Source organism: Triturus cristatus, chromosome 6, assembly GCF_964204655.1.
Source record: "Triturus cristatus chromosome 6, aTriCri1.1, whole genome shotgun sequence".
NCBI classification, from domain to species: domain Eukaryota; kingdom Metazoa; phylum Chordata; class Amphibia; order Caudata; family Salamandridae; genus Triturus; species Triturus cristatus.
This window is the reverse complement of record NC_140589.1, coordinates 173,615,701-173,634,975: the sequence shown is the minus strand read 5'-3', so window position 1 is coordinate 173,634,975 and position 19,275 is coordinate 173,615,701. Positions and strand designations below refer to the sequence as shown.

The 19,275-nt window shown below is 41.0% G+C and overlaps 1 protein-coding gene across 1 annotated transcript; it reads left to right on the top strand.

The window, feature by feature from the left end:
• Positions 1-1,476: 1,476 nt before the first annotated feature.
• On the top strand, positions 1,477-15,846 carry LOC146816596 (interleukin-17A-like). The gene is made up of 3 exons (XM_085609139.1): positions 1,477-1,559; positions 4,441-4,703; positions 14,551-15,846. Exons 1-3 carry the CDS (start codon positions 1,533-1,535, stop codon positions 14,762-14,764), a joined length of 504 nt encoding a protein of 167 aa, XP_085465265.1. The 5' UTR covers positions 1,477-1,532; the 3' UTR covers positions 14,765-15,846.
• Positions 15,847-19,275: the final 3,429 nt, after the last annotated feature.

Genomic DNA, 19,275 nt, shown 5'->3' with positions numbered 1-19,275 from the left:
TTTGAATCAAGAGCAGACAACTGAGATAGACAACAGAAGCATCCAGTCATGAGCAAGGGGCTGACCCAAAGCCCACTTAAAGTATATTTTATATTTTGAAAACAATTGGTCTGCCTAAAGAAGGTGGTCTGTAACCAAGGTTAAAATAAAAGGCTAACATTGTATCATTAACAAATGTGAACATGTATATCACTTTTATTTATTTCAAAACCAATAATGCAACTGGAATTATGTTATCAAAAGGAAACAAGCATTGGTGATGTTAACGGGTTTGACTTTCCTACAGTCCATGACCAGATCGACAAAACACCAGAAGGTTTGCATGCACTAAGAACATACACAGAGCCAACATGTATAGTCACACATGTAGGAACCTGACTGCTGTTATATTTTTAAATACAGAGACTGTCTGCTGCATTTGAGTACAATGCCACTATACATCATTTATCTTGTCTCATGTACAAAAAGCATGTGTGAAAGAAAGAAGTGATCCAAAAAATGGGATGCTTGATTATAATTTTCAAATGTAAAATAGACCCTCATGCATTGCAATGGAAGCAGTGCTTGGAGGTGGAATGGTATAGGCGATAGCATAACAATAAGAGATAAATACTTCTCTAGGTGGAGCCAAAACATGATTGACAATCACTGAAGAGGGCTTTCACACAGACGTCAATGGCTGAAGGAGACTGACTCAAAGCTGACTCTGTATATTAAAAACAAAACACCTTTCAGACACCTACACAGTCAAGCCAGACCTAAAAGGTTCATAATTAATTAAACTGGACACAATGAAATGATATAGTATAGCTAGCTGTTAAAAGGAACAACAAAGCTTTTGTGCTGAAGTAATGAGACTCGGATTGTGTGATCAATAAAGTATAAATGTGAGACTCAAATGAAACTGCAGAGAGTGAAACTAAATTGGCTAATGAGCAAGCGATAAAAAGAACAATCTTGGCATTCTATCAAGATTTATATTTGAAGTTTTGGTTTAAGCAAGTTGTTACAAGGCTTATCGCTAGGACATACACTGCAAATTATCTGCAGGCAGTGGTTACCATAACTTGATGGGCGCAAACGAGCGCTAGTGGTCAAACAATGGATGCACAATACAAATCTAGACCAGACATGTTCTTAGAGAGGACAACCAGGGGCGTTCTCCTGAGAGATGGCATGAATCTTCTCTGCTGACATTGCTTTTATTTATTTTTCCTTTCATGTGATGGGAAATGAAAGCCCATGGAGGTAATGAGGTTAACTATCTTTTGTGATGCTTTTGGGTTATGTGGTGAGAGGCAGGTCTTTTTTTTTTATTGTATTCTAAAATTAAATATCTTGGCAGACATTTATCGGTAAATGGGTCAGCGCAGAAACTCTTTGTCATGCCATGACTGCATGTGACTTTCCGTGAGTGTGTGCGGGAGGACATGTGGGTCCTATAAGAGGGCGCGCAGCCAGGTCTGCACTATCACCGTGTCTCACAAGAGAAACTCTTTGCCAAGAGGAGCATCACAAGAAAACGACCAACCATGAGGTTTCAGAAAGGCACGCTGATGGTGAGTGGCAAGACTCAGGAGTCATTAAGAGGGTATCAGTAGGGGCAAACATCCTATAGTGTTCAAATGTATTATGGGTGATGGAAGAGAACAAGTCTTTGTACAATGTGTGCATTTTATTGATGTAATAAACTTTCTAATGGAGATGTATGAAGATCCAGAAATGATGATTGGGGTAGACATGGGGAGGGAGTCATGGTAGCCATGCTAAAGAATAGTAATCACTGTAGATTTGAGCTCAGTCACAGAAAGGGGTAGAGGGGTCTACATCTGCTTCCGATGCAAAGACAGTGCACACAGCTTTTAGTTAACATTTGTACGAAAGAAGGGAGTCACAAAACACCATGCAGAAACATTTTGAGGCATTCTTTAGAAATCTAAACACTTCAAAGACTGATCTTTTGGCAGTTAAGGCTTTTCAAGTAAAAAATATGGAAATAAATTGTTGGTTGGGTGAAGTGGGAGTTCGAGCCCCCATGATGTTGAAGCAAATAGGAAGCCGAGCAGCCAATTTGTTTTGGAATTTTTTGGGGGCTGGAAAGAGGCCCTTAACGTAACACATATAGCGCATTGCCTTGCTTTGCAATACATAGCAGAACAGGGGCATCCCACGGATCATATTTGAGTGTTATCACACTTCAACTCACATCTTGCAATGCATATCTCTATTTACTTAAATTGTTAGACAGGACTTGACGCAGGCGCTAAGTAGGAGAAATCTTTTCATTTCTCCTAACTTTTCAGATATTGCATTTGAGCTGCAATGTAAAGGATTGTCCAGTGTGTGAAAGCATTTAAACTTTGTCTAGGCTTAGTATTTTGTAGCGGTAGGGTCCCTTTCTAGCACACAACCTCTGCTAGACACTACGTTTGTGCATCAGTGCTAGAGAAGGGAGCGGTAGCACCATATCTTACTGGATATAGCTCTGTGCGGCTCCATAGTACTTTATCTATATTTTCGTGCTCTGGCTTGACAGCGCAGTCAAACAATTATGTTAGCATCACTAGAGCTAATCCCAGGTCTGGTGGTTAGTGAACTAATGTATCCACTGAAGGAGTCTGTGTTTGACCTCATGGTCACAGGTTCAAATCCTGTGGGGTCCACTCAGTCTTTCATCCTTCTGTAGTAGATAAAATGAGTACCGTTGGGTAACAATAAACCTCTGTCATTAACCGCCAAGATACCCTTTGGTGAACATGTGCTTTACAAATGCATGTTCTGTTAGAGAGCGGCTTTGGCTCCATCCACACGTTGAGAGTCAGGAGTGTGTTTTGATTAGGCAGAAGTTGTGTATTACCACAGAAAAGTAAGTGGCCTCTAATAGCTGTAATCATTGTATTCATCCAAATGCCTGTGATAGAACTTTCAGGGGCACACACATGACATTGTAATGCTATTAAAGTGTCTTAAGTAACTAGGTAATTTATGATATTTTCATCTGGCAGAAACACAGATGGGAGGTGAGCGGTCATTAAACCAACTGTCCCTAAACCAAATGTTACCCTAAACCAACATTATTCTACAGTTCTTTGCTTCCACACAAATACATCTCCAATCCCATGCAATTTACTGGCAATGTTTCACACTACCATACACCGTTCCTTTAAAGCCGGACCTGTTGGCATTGCTAATGCTTGTTTACTATTTTGACGTTTAGAAATTCTGAAATCAACAAGGTTACAGTATTGGTTTCATTATATTGTGCACACATAGGTGCACAAACATTTGGAATAGTTTTCCAAAAATGCAAATCCTGATTAACTCAATCAGAATTTTCTGATTTTTTTACTAAGAGAAATTCACATACTCATGTGTAGAAGTACTCCAACTTGGTGGACTTGTCGCATGGGTAAGTCTGCCATCAGCAAGAGGAGGGAAGGGGTGATAGTGGGGGCTAGGGATTGATAGACATGGAGGCTCTTGAGAAGATCCTCAAGGGTGGAAATTTGTGGTCATTCACAAAAGTTTTCCATCCCGTCTTCCACTTCTCAAGCTCCTGGAATACTACCCGTGCAAAAAGTCTGGATAGGTGCTTGCCAAGGTGGGAAAGGGGCAAAAACATACTTGTATTAAATGGGCCTGTAAGGTAAAGGGGGTTCGCTGGAGGAAAATGAGTTTCACTACAGGAGAAAAAGAAAAATAATTTACATATGCGCATTTCCTGTACAGGTACTCGTATGCACAAGAGTCATGTAATGCGGTAACAGTCCTCACAGAAATCTGAAGCTTTTCATGGTTTCTTTGCCTACTTCAAAGATATGAGGAATGTTACAAGGAACACATTTACGACTTTTAAAAAGATGTTTGTAAATCAGCCTTGTGCTCTCTTGTCAAATAAGAAAGTGGTAACATTGTCAAAACCGAAACCACTTAGACCCTCTTTCCTCTTTCTACCTTTTTTAACCTCAGTAACCCCCTTCTTCCGCCTCGGTTGACATTGAACTGCAAAATGTTTTCTGTTTCTCTGCACATTTTTATTTACTCGTTCTTCCTTTTACATTTTCATTGCGTACCTGCATCTGTATTTACCAGTACAAGATTATAGAATAAATGATTATTTGGTAATAGGAAATATATATATATGCATTTAAGCAAATCTACTGCTGATATGTGAGCTCCTTTCTTAAAACAATGCACAAATGACCAACTATCCAGTGAGTTGTAAGGTATATACTAGTAGTATCCATATAGTGGAGTAAGTGGTTATTAGTCTGGAGATGCGCAGTGTTACCCATTTTGTTTCCGCTCTCTGACCACAACACATATAGTACATGGAGACACTAAGTAATGGCATTAAGTCTTCATCACTTGCTAGAACCGCACGTGTAAATGTCTACAACACCCTGACTTATATTTTCCCAACTTCATTTCTTTCTGAAGACATTGGCTCTTCTGGTCGTGGTGGTGGTGGCCCACGCGGCAGTGGCAGAAACCAGAACAGGACGCTTGAGGAAGGGCAGAAGTCCCCATGTCGGCGTTATCGCAAAAAAACCAGGCCTGCAGGCTCACGAGCAAAAGGAAAAATGCCCCACGCGTAAATCTGACGCGTACTTCCAAGTGAGGGTCAGCTCGACAGTGCCTGTGCATCAGTCGGAACTCATGGGGGATATTAGAAACCGCTCGCTCTGCCCATGGACTTACAGGTGAGCTTAGTCCACAACGTATTCCTTTTTAACAAATGACCCCTTGTTTCTGAAGCATAAATTGGGTGTTATATGAAAAATCCCTGCCCATCACCTAGAAACCATAATCATGTATACATTTTAAAGAAAACAATAATCATGAATTTTGGGGGTGGTAGATAAGGTGAACCAGATGTGACCTACAGAGTGTATATGAGCAAGACTTAGAACACTCCCTCCGAAATACAAGGATCCAAGGTGGCAGAGATTATAAAAGAAAACTTGTGGTGATTGCTTCTTGGGAATGGGGTAGTGATAATGCATTTCTTTAGTTGTACATAGATACCTAAATTGAATGTCAATTAATGACATGGACAATATACTTCTTCTAGGTGGTTTGGGAATCTAGTCAATTGCAAACTTACTTCATATTTCATATATATTATTATTTAAATATGAAAAATATTTTCTTCAGGATTATTTTGTTATGTATATTTTTGTTTCCTCCACCACTGTAAAATTATTTAAAAGTCCTACTTTGTGAACTCTGCAAACAAATTGTAATTCCTTTTTTTACATATCTACCCTCTCCCCAAATCAGGTTCTTAAATCATATTTTTATTTGTGATAAAACAAACATTACTACAGTAGACGACAATGCCCCACGTGCAACATACTGACTATCTCTCTCATTACAAACTGGTAAACAGCCATTACAACGTGGCTGTTATCAGGCATTACCATTATAACTCGGCCTTTAAAACACAGGAAGCGTTACCACACATAACCATTACCACGCAGGACTTTACAATGCATATGACTTTACCACGCATGCCTTTACAACAAATTTAATTGTAAAGGCGTAAATGGTAAAGGAATATGCGTTTTAAGTATAAGTATTAGATAAGTATATATTTTGGATTTAGGATGGTTATGGGTTTTTCATAAGCAAAGGTCATGTTAGGCTTTAGGGTGGGTATGGATTTTTGGATGGCAAGGGAAATTTTAGTGTTTAGAGTGGGTATGGTTTTTTGGGTGGCAAGTGCAATTTTAGTGTTTGGGGTGAGGATGGTTTTTTGTGTGGCAAAGATAATTTTACGTTTTACGGTGCATAGGAGTTTTTGGGTGAGAAGGGTCATTTTAGGGCGGGTATGGGCTTTTGGGTGCCAAGGGTATTTTTAGAGTTTAGGGTGGCTATGGGTTTTTGGATGGTACGGGTAATTTTAGGGTTTAGTGTGGGTATGAGATGAGGGGTTGTGGGGTTTTAAGGATATATATATATATATATATATATATATATATATATATATATATATATATATATATATATATATATATATATATATATATATATATATATATATATCCAATCCTGCCAAAGCTAAATGACAGGCGCCGACTCCGTGAGTATGCAACAAAAAGATTTTATTAACAAAGAAAGGCCACGACGCGTTTCGGCGGCAAGCCGCCTTTGTCACATATACACACACACACAGTCTTATGTATTAATGCGTCTGTAAATATATACATAAATATAAATATATATATTACCTACTGGCGGTCGCCAGTAGGTAGTTATAGTTAGGACCCTGTTTCCATAGGAAATCCGCAACATTCTATTTTGAATAACTTTGGCGCCGGTTGACGAATCCTCGCGAAATTTTCAAAATAGGTGGGGCGCTACGCTACGCTCCTACCGTGAAAGTCTCGGGGTGATTCGTCAAGCGGGGGCTGAGATAAAAGGGGGGTCCCAAAACGCGTTTTTCCCATGCATTTTTCCATAGGACCTTTAGACACAGCTACAGCCCGAACGGCTGAACAGAATTACTTGAAATTTGGCAGAGAGGTAGTCCTCAGGTCAAGGAAGTGCCTTTTGTAGGTTTGGTGTAAATCTGTTCAGTAGATTCTGAGAAAATAGCCTTTAAATCAATATATATATCTGAGCCAGCTTACGGTGCGCTTACGGTGCGCTTACCGTACGCGTACGGTGGCGTGCACGAGCGCGATTTTGATTGGCTGTTAGATCTTAGTAAACATGAGTTGGGCAGCAAAAACGATGCCAAAAAATGTCTAAAGAGGCAGTTTCTTGAGATCCTAACCACCCAGCATTGATATAGGGGTCCCCAAAACAACCCCCAAGCCCAAATAAAAAAATATTTTTTTTCGGAAAATCGCCGATTACGCTTACCGTACGCGTACGGTAATAAATTTAAAAAAAAAAAATTATCCACACACACAAAAACCAATGAAATTTCCCCATTATAGTTAGTGCAGGCAACTATAACTCACGCGACCGCAATCCTCTGCTGATGCTAATACTGTATTTAGACACTTATTTGCCCATGTCTTCTTCCATAAATTTTTAGCTATACATATATTACAAATATTTTTTTTTCATAAAGACACATATGTCATCAGCAGAAGATTGCGGTCGCGTGAGTTATAGTTGCCTGCACTAACTATAACGGGGGAATTTCATTGGTTTTTTATCAGTAAAATTTCCGCTAACTATAACATGTGTGAAACCTATGGTTTTTTCAGTGAATTTGCAAGGTTTTTTAAATGCTAATTCCTAACTATAACGTGTGTGAAACCTATGGTTTTTTCAGTGAATATATATATATATTATGAATGAATACACATTTATATAGCGCATGGCTACCAAAGGCATCCCAGCGCTTACTCGTGGCACCTCATTCATCAGACACAACTCATCGGAAAAGGAAGGTCTTCAGCTGTTTCCTAAAACCAAGGTAATTGGAATCCGAGCGAATATGCTCAGGCAGACGATTCCACAGCCTAGCAACATTGTACGAGAATAGACGACCTCCGGAGCGAGCTCGCTTGATCATGGGCACTGTGAGCAAAAATATATGCTTAGATCGCAACATCCTATTGGGAACATAGAGTTGAACCAGCGACTGAATCATAGATGATCCCTTCCCAGCGATGGCCTTGTGGGCAATGCAAAGAGCCTTAAAGCCTATCCTGGCCTGAACAGGGAGCCAGTGCAGGGCAGCCAATGCTGGTTTAGCTGAACTATATTTAGGACTGTTCATAAGTAAGCGGGCCGCACAGTTCGGAACAATTTGTAACCTGTTAAAAGTGCCCAAAGGGGCACCAAGGTACACTGCATTTGCATAGTCCAGTCGCGAAAGTATAAGCACCTGGACTAACACCCGTCTAGCATCAAAAGGAAGAAGAGGAATAATCTTCCTTATCATCCTGATCTGTTCATAGCAGCTAGCTGCCACCTTACATGCTTGTTCTTTTAAATCAAGCTTGCAGTCCAGCCAAACTCCTAAGCTCTTAATCTTAGTCTTTGGTACAGGTGGCGTACCTAGACAGCTAGGCCAAGAAGCTTTAATGCTAATGGGAACATTATGCCCAAGCAGTATAAGTTCCGTTTTTGCACCATTAAGTTTCAAGAAAGACTTATCCATCCAGTCCGAAATGTTTCCCAGACAAGATACCAGACCCGATTCTCGTTTTCCTTTCTGGCTTAGAGACACCACAAGCTGTGTGTCATCCGCATAGGTGACAATTTGGATGCCCCAAGGATACACAAATTCAGCTAAGGAACTCATGTAGCTATTAAACATGGTAGGGCTGAGAGATGATCCCTGGAGGACTCCACACTGCAAAGGAATGTACTCTGATGCAGCTTCACCCTCAAAGACACAGAAAGAGCGACTCTCCAGAAAGGACTGAAACCAGCGAAGTGCCACTCCCTCTAAGCCCACTTCCTTAAGTCTCTGAATCATAAGTTGATGATTGACGGTGTCGAATTATAAACCAAAAAAGTGTTTGTACCTCCCTGTACACTTTTTTACCATGCATATGCCTTTACCAGGCATGTCTTTAACACTAAAATGTCAGTATTTTTCAGGAAAATAGAAACTAGAAACTCTCTATATATATATATATATTCACTTAAAAAACCATAGGTTTCACACATGTTATAGTTAGCTGGACATTTCACTCGTAAAAAAACAATGAAATTCCCCCGTTATAGTTACTGTAGGCAACTATAACTCACGCGACTGCAATCCTCTGCTGAAGACGTCAGATATTACATCACTGTATTTAGACACTTATTTACCCATGTCTTCTTCCATTAATCTTTAGCTATACATATATTACAAATATTTATTTTTCATAAAGACACATATGTTATCAGTGATGTAATATCTGACGTCATCAGCAGAGGATCGCGGTCGCGTGAGTTATAGTTGCCTACAATAACTATAACGGGGGAATTTCATTGGTTTTTTACGAGTGAAATGTCCAGCTAACTATAACATGTGTGAAACCTATGGTTTTTTAAGTGAATTTGCAAGGTTTTTTAAATGCTAATTCGTAACTATAACGTGTGTAAAACCTATGGTTTTTTCAGTGAATTTGTACGGTTTTTTAAATGCTAAGTTATGTGTAAATTTTTTTTTTCAGGTTTTTCACCATGCGCGCACCGTGAAATTTTTTTTTTTTTTCTTTTAAATGACGAGGTGCGCGCACCCTGCGCGCAGGGTGCACTTCGCACACCGTGCGCGCGCTGTGGGCGCTTGGTGCGCTTTGCGCACCGAGCACCCACGGTTCGCAGTGCGTGCCGTGCACGTGCGGTGCGCGCACCTCGCGATTTATCAAAAATAAAAAAAATGTTTTTTACTCCCTTGGGGGTCCTTCTGTGACCCCCTGACCAAGGCTAGGGGGTCATGAACTGTCCACTCTGCCCCCTTTTCACGTTCTCCTCCTTTTTTTTTCACCCCCTCAGACTGCGAGAGACAAAATGGCGGCCGACACTTCCTGGTTTCGACAGATTCGAATGTTTACCGACATCTAATAACCAATCAGAATTGCGCTCGCGCACGGCAGGGTGCGCGCACAGTGCGAGCATGATGCGCGCGTATAGATATTGATATGCTTTTAAATGCTATTTTCTCAGGAAATACTGAACAGATTTACACCAGACCTGCAAAAGGCACTTCCTTGACCTTATGGCTACCTCTCTGCCAAATTTCACGTAATTCTGTTCAGCCGTTCGGGCTGTAGCTGTGTCTAAATGTCCTATGGAAAAATGCATGGGGAAAACGCGTTTTGGGACCCCCCCTTTTTCTCGACCCCCGCTTGACGAATCACCCCGAGACTTTTAGGGCAGGAGCTGAGCGGAGCGCCCCATTAATTTTGAAAATTTCGCGAGGATATGTCAACCGGCGCCAAAGTTATTCAAAATAGAATTTTGAGATTTCCTATGGAAACTAGGTTGTAACTATAACTATCTACTGGCGACCGCCAGTAGATAATATATATATAGATATATCTATATATCTATCTATTCACTTAAAAAACCATAGGTTTTACACATGTTATAGTTAGGTGGATATTTCACTCGTAAAAAACCAATGAAATTCCCCCGTTATAGTTAGTTCAGATAACTATAACTCGCGCGCCCGCAATCCACTGCTCATGACGTCACATATTACATCACTCATGACATGGTCAGTAGCATCACTCATGGCATCACTGATGACATCATCCTTGTGATAGAGTGGCGGTCGCGCGAGTTATAGTTATCTGAACTAACTATAACGGGGGAATTTCATTGGTTTTTTACGAGTGAAATATCCATCTAACTATAACATGTGTGAAACCTATAGTTTTTTAAGTGAATTTGCAAGGTTTTTTAAATGCTAATTCCTAACTATAACGTGTGTGAAACCTATGGTTTTTTCAGTGAATTTGTACGGTTTTTTAAATGCTAATTTATTTATGTATTATTATTTTTTATATATATTTATTTTACAATAAACTACGTATTAAAATGTTTTGGTTTTTTTTGGTTTTTCACCGTGCGCGCAAGGTGCGCGCACCCCCGCGATTTTTAAAAAAAATATTTTTTTTTCAAAATTCTGCCTTCGGGGTCCTTCAGGGACCCCTTGACAAAGGCTAGGGGGTCAGGAACTCTCTACCCTGCCCCCTTTTCACGTTCGCCACCTTCCTTTTTCACTCTCGCACTGAAAACTAACAAAATGGCGACCGACACTTCCTGATTTCGACCGATTCGAACGATGGCTAACATGTAACCACCAATCAGAATTACGCTCGCGCACGTTAGGGTGCTCGCACGGTGCGCGCACGGTGCGCGCCTATAGATATTTATATGCTTTTAAATGCTATTTTCTCAGGAACTACTGAACAGATTGACACCAGACCTGCAAAAGGCACTTCCCTGACCTGAGGACTACCTCTCTGCCAAATTTCAAGTAATTCTGTTCAGCCGTTCGGGCTGTACCTTCGACTAAAGGTCCTATGGAAAAATGCATGGGGAAAACGTGTTTTGGGACCCCCCTTTTTTCTCAGCCCCCGCTTGATGAATCACCCCGAGACTTTCAGGGTAGGAGCTGAACGGAGCGCCCCATTAGTTTTGAAAATTTCGCGTGGATTCGTCAACCGGCGCCAAAGTTATTCAAAATAGAATTTTCAGATTTCCTATGGAAACTCGGTCCTAACTATAACTATCTACTGGCGACCGCCAGTAGATAATATATATATATATATATATATATATAGATATATATAATATATATTAATATAGATAGATAGATAGATAGATAGATAGATAGATAGATAGATAGATAGATAGATAGATAGATAGATAGATAGATAGATAGATAGATAGATAGATAGATAGATAGACTTACCTGTAAAATACTTATTTATACCAATGAAACCTTTATCACGCATATGCCTTGACCATTCATGCTTTTACAGTGAAATTCATTGTAAAAGCATGCGTGGTAATGATTATTCTTGGTAATGGATTTCGAGTAGTAACGGCTGCATTGTAACGGAATATGTTACAGTGGAATGCGTGGTTCTGTCATACATCTATATCAACTTGTCTTTCTTATTATTAACTATCTTCGGATTGGTCAGTCTCTCTGCTCGTAAAGTAGAAAAGCAGTGCCACTGATTGGTCAGAGGACTATTATCAGAAGAGCATCATCTGCTAGGGAAGGACAGCTATCTGGCTTCTGGTCTTGCAGCCCTTAAAGATATTTACCACTACTTATATGATTGTAATTTGAAATTAAAGTGGGATGGGGTTCACAGATATAATGGTAATGCAGTGTCCATTAGTGTCTATATAAGTAGTGGTTCTGTTAGCAAAGGTCCTTGTGACAAAAAACAATTGTTAAAATTGTGCTATTATACAATTTCATCCATCCGCTGTAATTCTACCGTTACACGCAGATTCGTTTGGCCTTAAGAATATTATATAAAAATGTAAAGTTTTGCTTATTTTGAGGTACTATAAGGGGAAACAACGGTTCCTGTGGACTCATAAAAAATGATTCAAGCAATATAATTTGCACAATCGCAATAAAAAGAGGGTACAATAATGTCAGAGGGCAAGGAACCACCAACACGTTTAAATTTACAATAGAACAGATATTTGTGCACTGTGTCCCAAAGTGAAAAATGGAACCTAATCGTAAGTGACAGGGTGTATATTTATATACAAGGTTTCCATAAATCTTAAAAGGCGACCATTCTTGTATAATTTCTTTGTAAACAGCAACTGTATATAATAATACACGCTGGGCAATGGTTCGCTCTTTCAGCTTGTCGACGGCGTTTCCACCCTCTATCAGTATGGGGTCTCCTCAGGGCTAGTGATGCAGGGACATCTATAATGAAATAATAAGAGCATAAGGCCCATGTACCGGCACAAATGCGAGAAATAAAAAAGGGGGGACATGGAGTGTGAATTACCTGGATTGCTTATTGCGCAGCCTTGTGAACTAGTGATGTGCCACAAGTGAGAAGTGAAAGGGTATTACTCACAAGAGGACCCGTCCGAGTACTGCCGGGGGGAAATGGTAGAGAAGGAGAGTATGGTTAAGGGAAAGTGGTGAGACAGGGCAGGATATGCGATGCACTTTGATTCAAAAGGTGCTCTTACCTCAGTGTGAGGAAAGGCTGGCAGTCAGGGGTACGGTTTGGCCGACCGGCTCTTTACATCAACTCGCTATAGCTTTAGCAGTATGGTTAATCCCTGGTAAGTTCTGGGAACAGTGACAATGCACTGTGTATGTCTATGGATTTAATAAAAGGGGAGGTTGGTTTCTAGAGAAGGCGGTGAGCGTAAGGTATTGCGCTCTTCATTTATAGTTATTCTTACCTGGATGATATTCTGTGCACGAAGAATCACAGCATCTGTATTCCCAAGCTGCGTGAGTCAGCTTCAAGGACGGTACAATGACAGTGATCGCTTTGGAAGACTGCTCCTTTATGCAGTGTTTCCCGCCTTTTTGCATTGAGAACCGGCAGGCCTTGCTAGGGATAGTAGAAAACACCGTTCAATCCGGTGCTCGGTATCCATGAAGGATAGAAAGTAAAGAAAGACCTCTGTGTTCTTGTGGCACAAGTGTAAATGCTGCGCTGCTGTTAAATGCAAGTGATATTGTGAGGCATGTAATATTGTGAGGCATTAACTAAATTCTTATGCAAAGGGAACAGATACAGGAATTTTGATCATGATCAAGGACAGTATCATAATTATTAGTCATCATTTACAAAAATTATTTTGAGGTACTGTCCCCCCTCTCTGTAAATAATCGATAATTGCACACATTTACAGTGAGATGGCCCATGTCATCATGTTGTGCAGGTGCTAATTATTTTGCAGTTGAGTTAAGACTGCAGATGTGTTGGTTCTCCTTCAGGATTGGGTTGGAGTGTCCTCAAATCACCCTCAAATTCTGAGACAATGTAATAAGCTTTTTAAAGAACATGAAAGCCTTGAACAGAATTTTCACACTAAACGAGTATTGAACAAAATGGCCGCAACCCCTTTAAAAATGACATTTAAATAAAAGAATACCTTCAATTAGAGTTAGTAACCCCTTTTCAAGAAGGCACGTTTTGATGGTAGTTGCAACTAAACTTTTGCTGGAGAAGCTGTAGTTCTTCTACAGCTGATGACAGAAAAAGAACTATCTTTTAGCATGCTGTTAGATAATGGGCTGAAGTTTAATTTCGATGGTGATGCTCGGGGAGAAGCCAGTGCATGCTAGTCTCTTTTTAAGTCACTTTTTAACACTGTTCTCAAGATCTCCATCCAAACATTGCATTCAAAATAGTGCCTTTAAGGGTTTTGGTTAGCCTTGAGCCCTGCACAGGAAGGCTCACAAACTTACTTATTGGCTTGTCAGTTTGCTTTGTGACCTGGGTAGTCTTAGAATCAGATAGGGTACAATGCATGTAAGACTCACAGTGTATGGTCATGGTTCTGTAGAACCCACCTTCTTCCTCTGGTTGCCTGTGAAAGTGTGGTGCGCAACTGCAGAACACCAAAAATGATGCTTTTGGGTCAACCTTAACTGCCACAGTCTGGGGGATTTCTTTGTTCGATTCATAAAATTATGATAAATTGTTTAAGGAGCAGTCTTCATGGGTCTAAAACCTACTTTATCAAGAACAATGTATCCAATTATTTTCATGCCCCTGTCTTCCATCATTCCTAATGGCCCAAATACCCTCATCAGTTTTCTCCACTACCCAGTCCACCATGACCATCACCACCACCCTCACCCTCCGCACTTTCTGTAGCCACTCTGCTGTGAGACTCTAAAATTTGCCCTATGCAGAGCATATTTGGTTAGGTGCTGGCAAGTCATCAGTGGCTAATCTTTGCAGTCACTCTTTTTACTTAGAAGCATGGTCTTAGAGATAGAGTAGCCCCACCCCCCATTATTGCTTCATTTCAGTCAGTGGTCCTGTGCTATTTTCGTCTTTGAATATTGTAATAGATGTGGGTGAAGGATTCTCCACAAACTGCATTAATTACTTGATTGTTTATTTACAGGTCAGACACAGACAACCAGAGGTACCCTATGCATGTATCTCAGGCCGTATGCGCTGATAGCTGCGGAGGCTTCGATTTGAACCCAGTTGAAATCAAGCACCAGATCTTGGTCCTGCTGAAAGAACCGAAAAGATGCACCTTTACACTGGAAACAATGACCGTTGTAGTGGGATGCACCTGCGTCACGCACAACAGCATAACGATGGACCGCTAAGTCGTCAGCCTCATTAAAATTATATTCTCAAAAGTGTAGAAAGCGAGCAAAGAACAATGGCCAATAAAAGCTGCAGGAATATTACAAGCATTGGGGATGGGGTGGATGGGGGGATTCCAATAAGCTTCATAAAAATTGGAGACACAGAAAAAATTGATGTTTGTTATATCAGCTTTAATATACGGGTGGGTTTGGAGGTCTGAATCAAACATCATTATCACTTAGATAAAAGGAAATTGACACAAATAGTAATGTAAAAACAACAACCCCACATTTTGCAGCAGGAAGCAACACACAAGTAATTCAGTTTTTTTCCTGATTTCAAGCATTGACAAGCCAGGATAAAACCTGTATCAATAATGTAATCTCTCGGCTCTGGCGACTGAAATCCCTTGCCTTGGGTGTGTCAACTGCATCTCAAGATAGTGTGACAGGACTTAAATACATTTAGGCCAGTTATGTATCTTCTCAAACAATGAACCTTGACTTCAGTGGGCAAGTATGGGCCATTTGATTTCTTGTCCTTGTGACTATCAAATATCCAGGTCACGTACCCCCGCTATCAATCAACTTTGTGCTTTCAGTTGATTTCCTGCAGTAATGGCTCAATAAGATGGCAAGATGTAATATAAGACAACAGTGTGTCTAACTCTATATGAAACGTTTCATTAGACATAATATGTGTTTTTCTATGTGAGCACACAGTAGTGTGATGAAAAGGTATGGCAATTTTTCAGCCAAATATTTTTATTCGTCAATTTCAAGGACGGAACTGTATTCCTGAATGATACTTCAGGTGTTTGAAACAGATATATGATATCAGAAAAATAATTCTACATTATCTTTTATTTAATTTAGACAAGTATTTATTCTCTAATTTGTTTTCTATTCATCATTAATTTAATTTCACTGGTAACAACAATACATGATAAAAAATGTGATATTGTAACCTATTTTGCCTAATGTGTTAACCATTTTAAGAGTTGTAAGTTATAATTTATTGGATCCTATTTATGGCTGGCGATGAAAAAAATGAATGTTAAATATATTTCTCATTGTAGCAATAAATAATTAAAAACTGATGCACAATAATGTCTCTTAATCGTTTGCACGAAGTAAGTGTTTCTTATCACTCTGTTCTAAACATCTGAAATACTGCTACATGATATGATCCAGATTTTATCCAGATTTTACAGTCAATTTTAACTAGATGATCATCACCTGCCACACTCACCTGTGCCTGCCTCATTCATCCCCTTTGTCCGTCAAGACTCTCGTCTGTCCTTCCTAAGTTGGTCCCTCTGGCACTCCACTTTGTGTGGTTCTCCCCACTCTCCCTCTATCACATGCCCTTCTGATCGATTTGCCTCTCTGCATGGCCACTTCCCAATTGGACCTTGTTCTATGAGCACCTTATAAGGATTTAAAATGATTTAAATCCTTTCTTCCCAATGGAACTCACTTCACCATGCACTACTTGAATCATGCACTTCTCCCCCTCTAACTTCCCTTGTGAGGTCCTTGACCGGGACCCCCTTAAACACGTTGATCATACTGATCTCACAATTATCTAAGGAAAAAAATTGAACCCTCTTTCATATGTGGATCAAGAAGTCATCCACCAATGTATACATCTTCTTCAACTATCCGGGTCATTGAGACTCATCCACAAAAAAAAGCCCCGCGCATCATCCGTCACGGATGCATCACCCCTGAGCCATGAACCTAAACTCTACCTATCAATATACCCACTCCAACTCATGACCCGATGCCACTACCTGTTTATATTTTAATTTTCACAGTGTTTTTCCAGTGGGTTTGCATGTTTTTGGCATTAAGTATGGCATTTGAAAATGTTAAAGTGTCTTTCACTTCGAGGTATCGCCCTTTGTTTTTGAAGGTATTGCCAGTTTCCTGCAGAAATGATCTAGGATTTTTCACACACTTCTAGAGCAAAATGGCCCAGATTATTACTTTGAACAAGTGTTCATAGTTCAGCAGTTGACCTGGGATTCTAAGTATCTCTACTTTGCTTCATAACCCTACCCACCTTCCACAGTTTCTGCAACCACTCAGATTCATCACCCACTAATCAGATCCCTGATCCATCACTCCCAAATGTGCCTCATTCATGTACTCTTTGTATCCCATGACCCTTCTCCCACTTCTCTTCCTCATTTTCATATACCCTATTCATTCCATTCCACACCCCATTCAGCCACTCTAGCGGTCACTAATAGACCCACCCAGAGCCATCAAATGACCCACACTGCCCATACGAAATTCTTCAGCCCTGTTCCCTTTACTCAACATCCTGTTATGCTCTCCAGTAAACCAGTCCATACTGACCAACCAGACTACCCTGAAGTCCATCACCAACCCTCCCTGAGAAACACCCACCTTCCTCTAATCACCGATGACATAGCAGCCCCGTCTGACTCTAGCCTGTCTGACTATCCAGCCTTCTTAACTATATCACTCACCACAGTTCCTAGGATGCATCATCACACAAGCCATTCTTTCGAATCATATCCACTTAAGCCTGTTAACCTTCTTAGAGTCTCCCTGTAACAACCACTGTCCCTAACACCCACTATCCTCACAAGCGTGCCCCCATTCACCACCCTACCCCATCAACCAGCATTGTCTAATCACTGTGTCATTATGCCCATTGTGCCCTTTCTGTCCAGCCACACACTGACCTGGCCCATCTATTTACAATCATCCTCTCCAGCGTGTTCTAGCACACATTTCTTGCTTCATTACCAGTTGCTCCACCTTCTAAGATGCAACAAAGAACACCACACTACCCAGCAGTCTTCTCCATCCTCCTTTCCTCATCTCAGCCTGGGATACCCCATCTGATCTGTCTGCTTCCATCATGTTTCTCCTCATTCTCTGAGCTCCACCAGATAAAGGGTGAAGATGAGCAGAGAGGGCTGTGGGAGGATGCAGCAGCTGGAAGGATCACTAGTGCCTGGATGTAGTGCTTAGAACATGCTGCCACCTTCCAACAACATTATGTGACAAAGGCAGAAGCAGTGACAGATGCAGTGATGTCAAGAAGGGGATCTGACCGGAGTCCGAAACCCCGAAAGTAGGAAGCAGCAGGCAGAGGACCCATGTACTTCTCGCTGCTAGTTAAAGCCCCACAGCTCTGCTGTAGACAAATGAGGACAGATAAACATGCGGGTGGGAATTAGAGCTGGGCAAGCCACAAAACTAAATGAGAGAACCAAGCCAAGAATGAGCCGAGGCTCAGGGTTGGCTCTGAGAGCCACATCACGAGCCGAGCCAGCAAATTATTTGCCACGTAATTCGGGCAACAAACGTTCTCTAGAAATATATATATTAAAAAAAATGTATATTTATATTTTTAAGCGTAGAACACAACAGTACAGCTGGACATCCGTATTACAGTTATAGTACATCGAGATATTATTCCCTATACATTCTTCTGATTAACAGGACAATGATCACAGCAAGCATATATTGTTCAAAGCTGCTATCGAGTCTAATCCGTACACCACACCTGGATACCTGTAAGGATGCTGATAAGGCTCAAAAGTCCATCGTCTATCAGTAGCAGAACTGAACATAAGTACCGTATCCTCACACATCCACAGGAGGGGAGCACCCCCCACCTAAAAGGGGAGAGCCAGTGCTTCAAAAGCGTCCAAATATCCCACACTCCGCTTACGAGCCACCCACAGCAGAGACGTCTGTGTCCTCCTCCCGCTGCTGAAGGAGGAAGGTCTGAAGCGGACCCCAGATGTCCTTGGGTCTAGAGGCAAGCAGCTGTGTCTCAGCATAGACCAAAAGCTGTTCCTGACAATATAAAAGATCTATTAACCACTCCTTAAACTTTGGGGCTCGTCCTCTGCCCCACCTGCAAGCCACCCTGAGCTCGGCCAGCAACAAAGCCATTGCACAAACTTTCCTATATTTATTGGGGATTTGTGCAGTATAGCCCAGCAGTGCTATCAATGGATCCCTCACATGTGTACTATCTGTCATTTTGTCAAGGGCGTCATAGATCTGCATCCAATAACTCCATATAACCGGGCACTCCCACGCCAGATGTATAAAGCCTGCCCCAGTCTGGCCACACCTTTCACACCTATCATTATTGGACAATTTCAATCGATATTTTTTGGCAGGTGTATAATATAAACGCTCCAAGAATCTATAATGTATCACTTTCAATCTACAGCTAGCAGAAATTTGCTGAGTTTGTGTGCAACAGTCCAACCATTGTGCGTCCGTCACTTCCCGTCCCAGCTCCTCACTCCAAGATTGACGCGCCCGGCTGCTGGCGCCCTTTTGCTGTGTCCGTATGCTACGATATATACCCGACACCAAATGCTTACCATCCGGAGAAGTGAGCACTAAGTGCAACGGGGCAAAATTCTTCGGTTCTCGAGGGAAATCAGGAAGAACCGCCTTCATCCTCTGCCGCAAGCACACATATAAAAAGACATCTTAGGGGGTAGGCTGCGTTGCCTGGAACA